Genomic DNA, 2,197 nt, shown 5'->3' on the forward strand with positions numbered 1-2,197 from the left:
GTAAAACTTTCTCCTGGATGTCCTGATCTCCTTGCCTCCATAACGCCTTCATAAGGCCTGGATAGAGTCCACAAATATAGAGTTGAAAACCGGCAAGGGGAGCAACATTCCCTGTTGGAAACTGTGCAGGCCTCAGAACGCTCAGAACTCTATGGTGGCCCAACTCCCCTGGCGAATTCTTTATTTACCAGCCTGTGTTGTTAGGCTAGTGGAGAGTACTGATCTCCCCGGTACCCACCGCCAGCGTACTGATCTCCCCGGTACCCACCGCCAGCGTACTGATCTCCCCGGTACCCACCGCCAGCGTACTGATCTCCCTGGTACCCACCGCCAGCGTACTGATCTCCCCGGTACCCACCGCCAGCCCCAGTCTCCTCCTGCTCCATCTCCTCCATCATCGCCAGCTGCGCTTCAAAGTCCAGCGGTTCATCCTCGTCCCAATCTGATGAACGCGGCTTCTTTGCACTCGGGCCTGGGGTGGGCTTCTTTCTCTTGGAGTCCATGGTTAGAACTTAGATACTGATGGGATAAAGTAACAAATGTATGGATAAATACATCTATACATACTATGAACTATGGTATGTTCCAGCTAACCGGTTTTACTTTTAGTCTTGAAAAAAGGGGGGTTGGCAGGTAGATTCTCTTTGTTTTTTTTATCATTATCATTGTCATTTTCTTTAGATTTCGGCTAAAATGATCCAACAAGTACTAGTAATGTGCCAAGAACCTGTCCACCTGTTGTTTGCTTGTGGGAAAACATATATCACCCCATACTGAAAAAAAATAATTTGCTTCTGGGAAAATTGTGCATAAAATGACATTTTACTGAAAAAACTGCAGCAGGTGTTTGACATTGCTAACCATCTAAACTTCATGTTTGCACTCCTGAAATAGTAGTAAATTATGTTGTTATTCGTGATTTCTGCGTTATATCGCATAATATTTTGTGGACAAATGAAAGAGGGTCTGCATGCCCTTTTTCGTTAACCGTTATCGGTTATGGGCTATTTTAATTTACCGTTAATCGTTGCCAGCCTGCTCTAATTCAACGTTAAGCGTTATCAGTATATTCCTCATGAAGCGTTATTGGTCGTTTTAATTCAACGTAAAACGTTATTTGTCATCCTGAATTCAGCGTTAAGCGTTAATGAATGATTCTTCGTTACGCCTAATTTTGCCTTTCAAAGTGCAGGAAAATGCGTCATTGAAGGTTCAAAAATACAAAATTTCCCGGGGGAGAATGCCCCCGGACCCCCCTTCATTGCTCTCGCCTTTGGCGCTCGACTCGCGCTTCTGTGCTCGGTCCCCTTCGGCTCTAGCCAGCACCAGTTTTCCGTCAATAACCGGAAGTTTGTGGAGCGTTACAGAATTTGTTAACGAATCCGTCAACCTTGACAGACAAAATTAACAAAAATCTTGAGTAAAAATATGAAAACATCAGAAGGACCGACAAACACTCTCAACACCATGAGTTGCCTCTCAAAATGCGGGAAATGCGTTTTTGAAGGCTTAAAAATCCTAACTTCCCGGACCCCCTTAGATTGCGAGCGCCTTCGGCGCTCCACTCTCAAAATCCATCGGTAAAACTGGGCAGACTGAAAAAATGCAAGCTGGGTAGAGCCTTGGCCGACGTCGACTCGGACTCCCCTTTATTTGTGGACGCAGAGGACCAGGGCAGGTGGGAAACCCAGGGAACACATCTAATGCGTTCTTCATTACATGTAAGGTATACGTAATTTTGTCAGTGATCACCTTTTCTCACAAAGCGAGATACTAAATCCAGTGCAGCTCGAAAAAAAGCCTGTCAATTTGCCGTTAAGCGTTGTCGACGTCCTGAATTTACCGTTAAGCGTTATAGGCTCTGCTGAATTTACCGTTAACCGTTGCCATGACCCCCCATGCAGACCCTCGTGAAAGATAAAGTTGTGCAACTGAGGTGGGAGGGGGGTGGTGATACGCAGTAAAAGGTTCGTGTTTTTATAAATTTTCGCGTTGTCGGATGGATATAAGGCGAACACTTTACCAAAAAACATTCAAAAATAAGTTAGCAATTAAGGCCAGTGTAAGAAACAAAGGCCTACCTTGATATCAGTGGTTGTATTGCTCAAAAATCCACCAGACCGCTGGTTCCCACTCCTCTGCGGCTTCACAACTTGAAAATGGCGGAGATTTTGGTCAAAGTTTGTTATCTTTGGTG

General features: G+C 45.0%; 1 protein-coding gene across 1 annotated transcript; it reads right to left on the bottom strand.

Moving 5' to 3' along the window:
- Positions 1–200: 200 nt before the first annotated feature.
- On the bottom strand, positions 201–2,165 carry LOC109475427 (TATA-binding protein-associated factor 2N-like). Its single transcript, XM_019776030.1, has 2 exons — positions 2,082–2,165; positions 201–519 (listed from the first exon to the last, which is right to left on the bottom strand). The coding sequence occupies exon 2, from the start codon at positions 501–503 to the stop codon at positions 201–203; it is 303 nt and encodes a 100-aa protein (XP_019631589.1). The 5' UTR covers positions 504–519; positions 2,082–2,165.
- Between the last annotated feature and the right edge of the window lie 32 nt (positions 2,166–2,197).

The sequence above is a fragment of the Branchiostoma belcheri genome, unplaced genomic scaffold (assembly GCF_001625305.1).
Source record: "Branchiostoma belcheri isolate BF01 breed outbred unplaced genomic scaffold, Haploidv18h27 scaffold34, whole genome shotgun sequence".
Lineage (NCBI taxonomy): Eukaryota > Metazoa > Chordata > Leptocardii > Amphioxiformes > Branchiostomatidae > Branchiostoma > Branchiostoma belcheri.

Bases quoted from the DNA above. Each gene is read 5' to 3' on its own strand.
- LOC109475427 (XM_019776030.1), bottom strand. From the start codon at position 503: ATGGACTCCAAGAGAAAGAAGCCCACCCCAGGCCCGAGTGCAAAGAAG.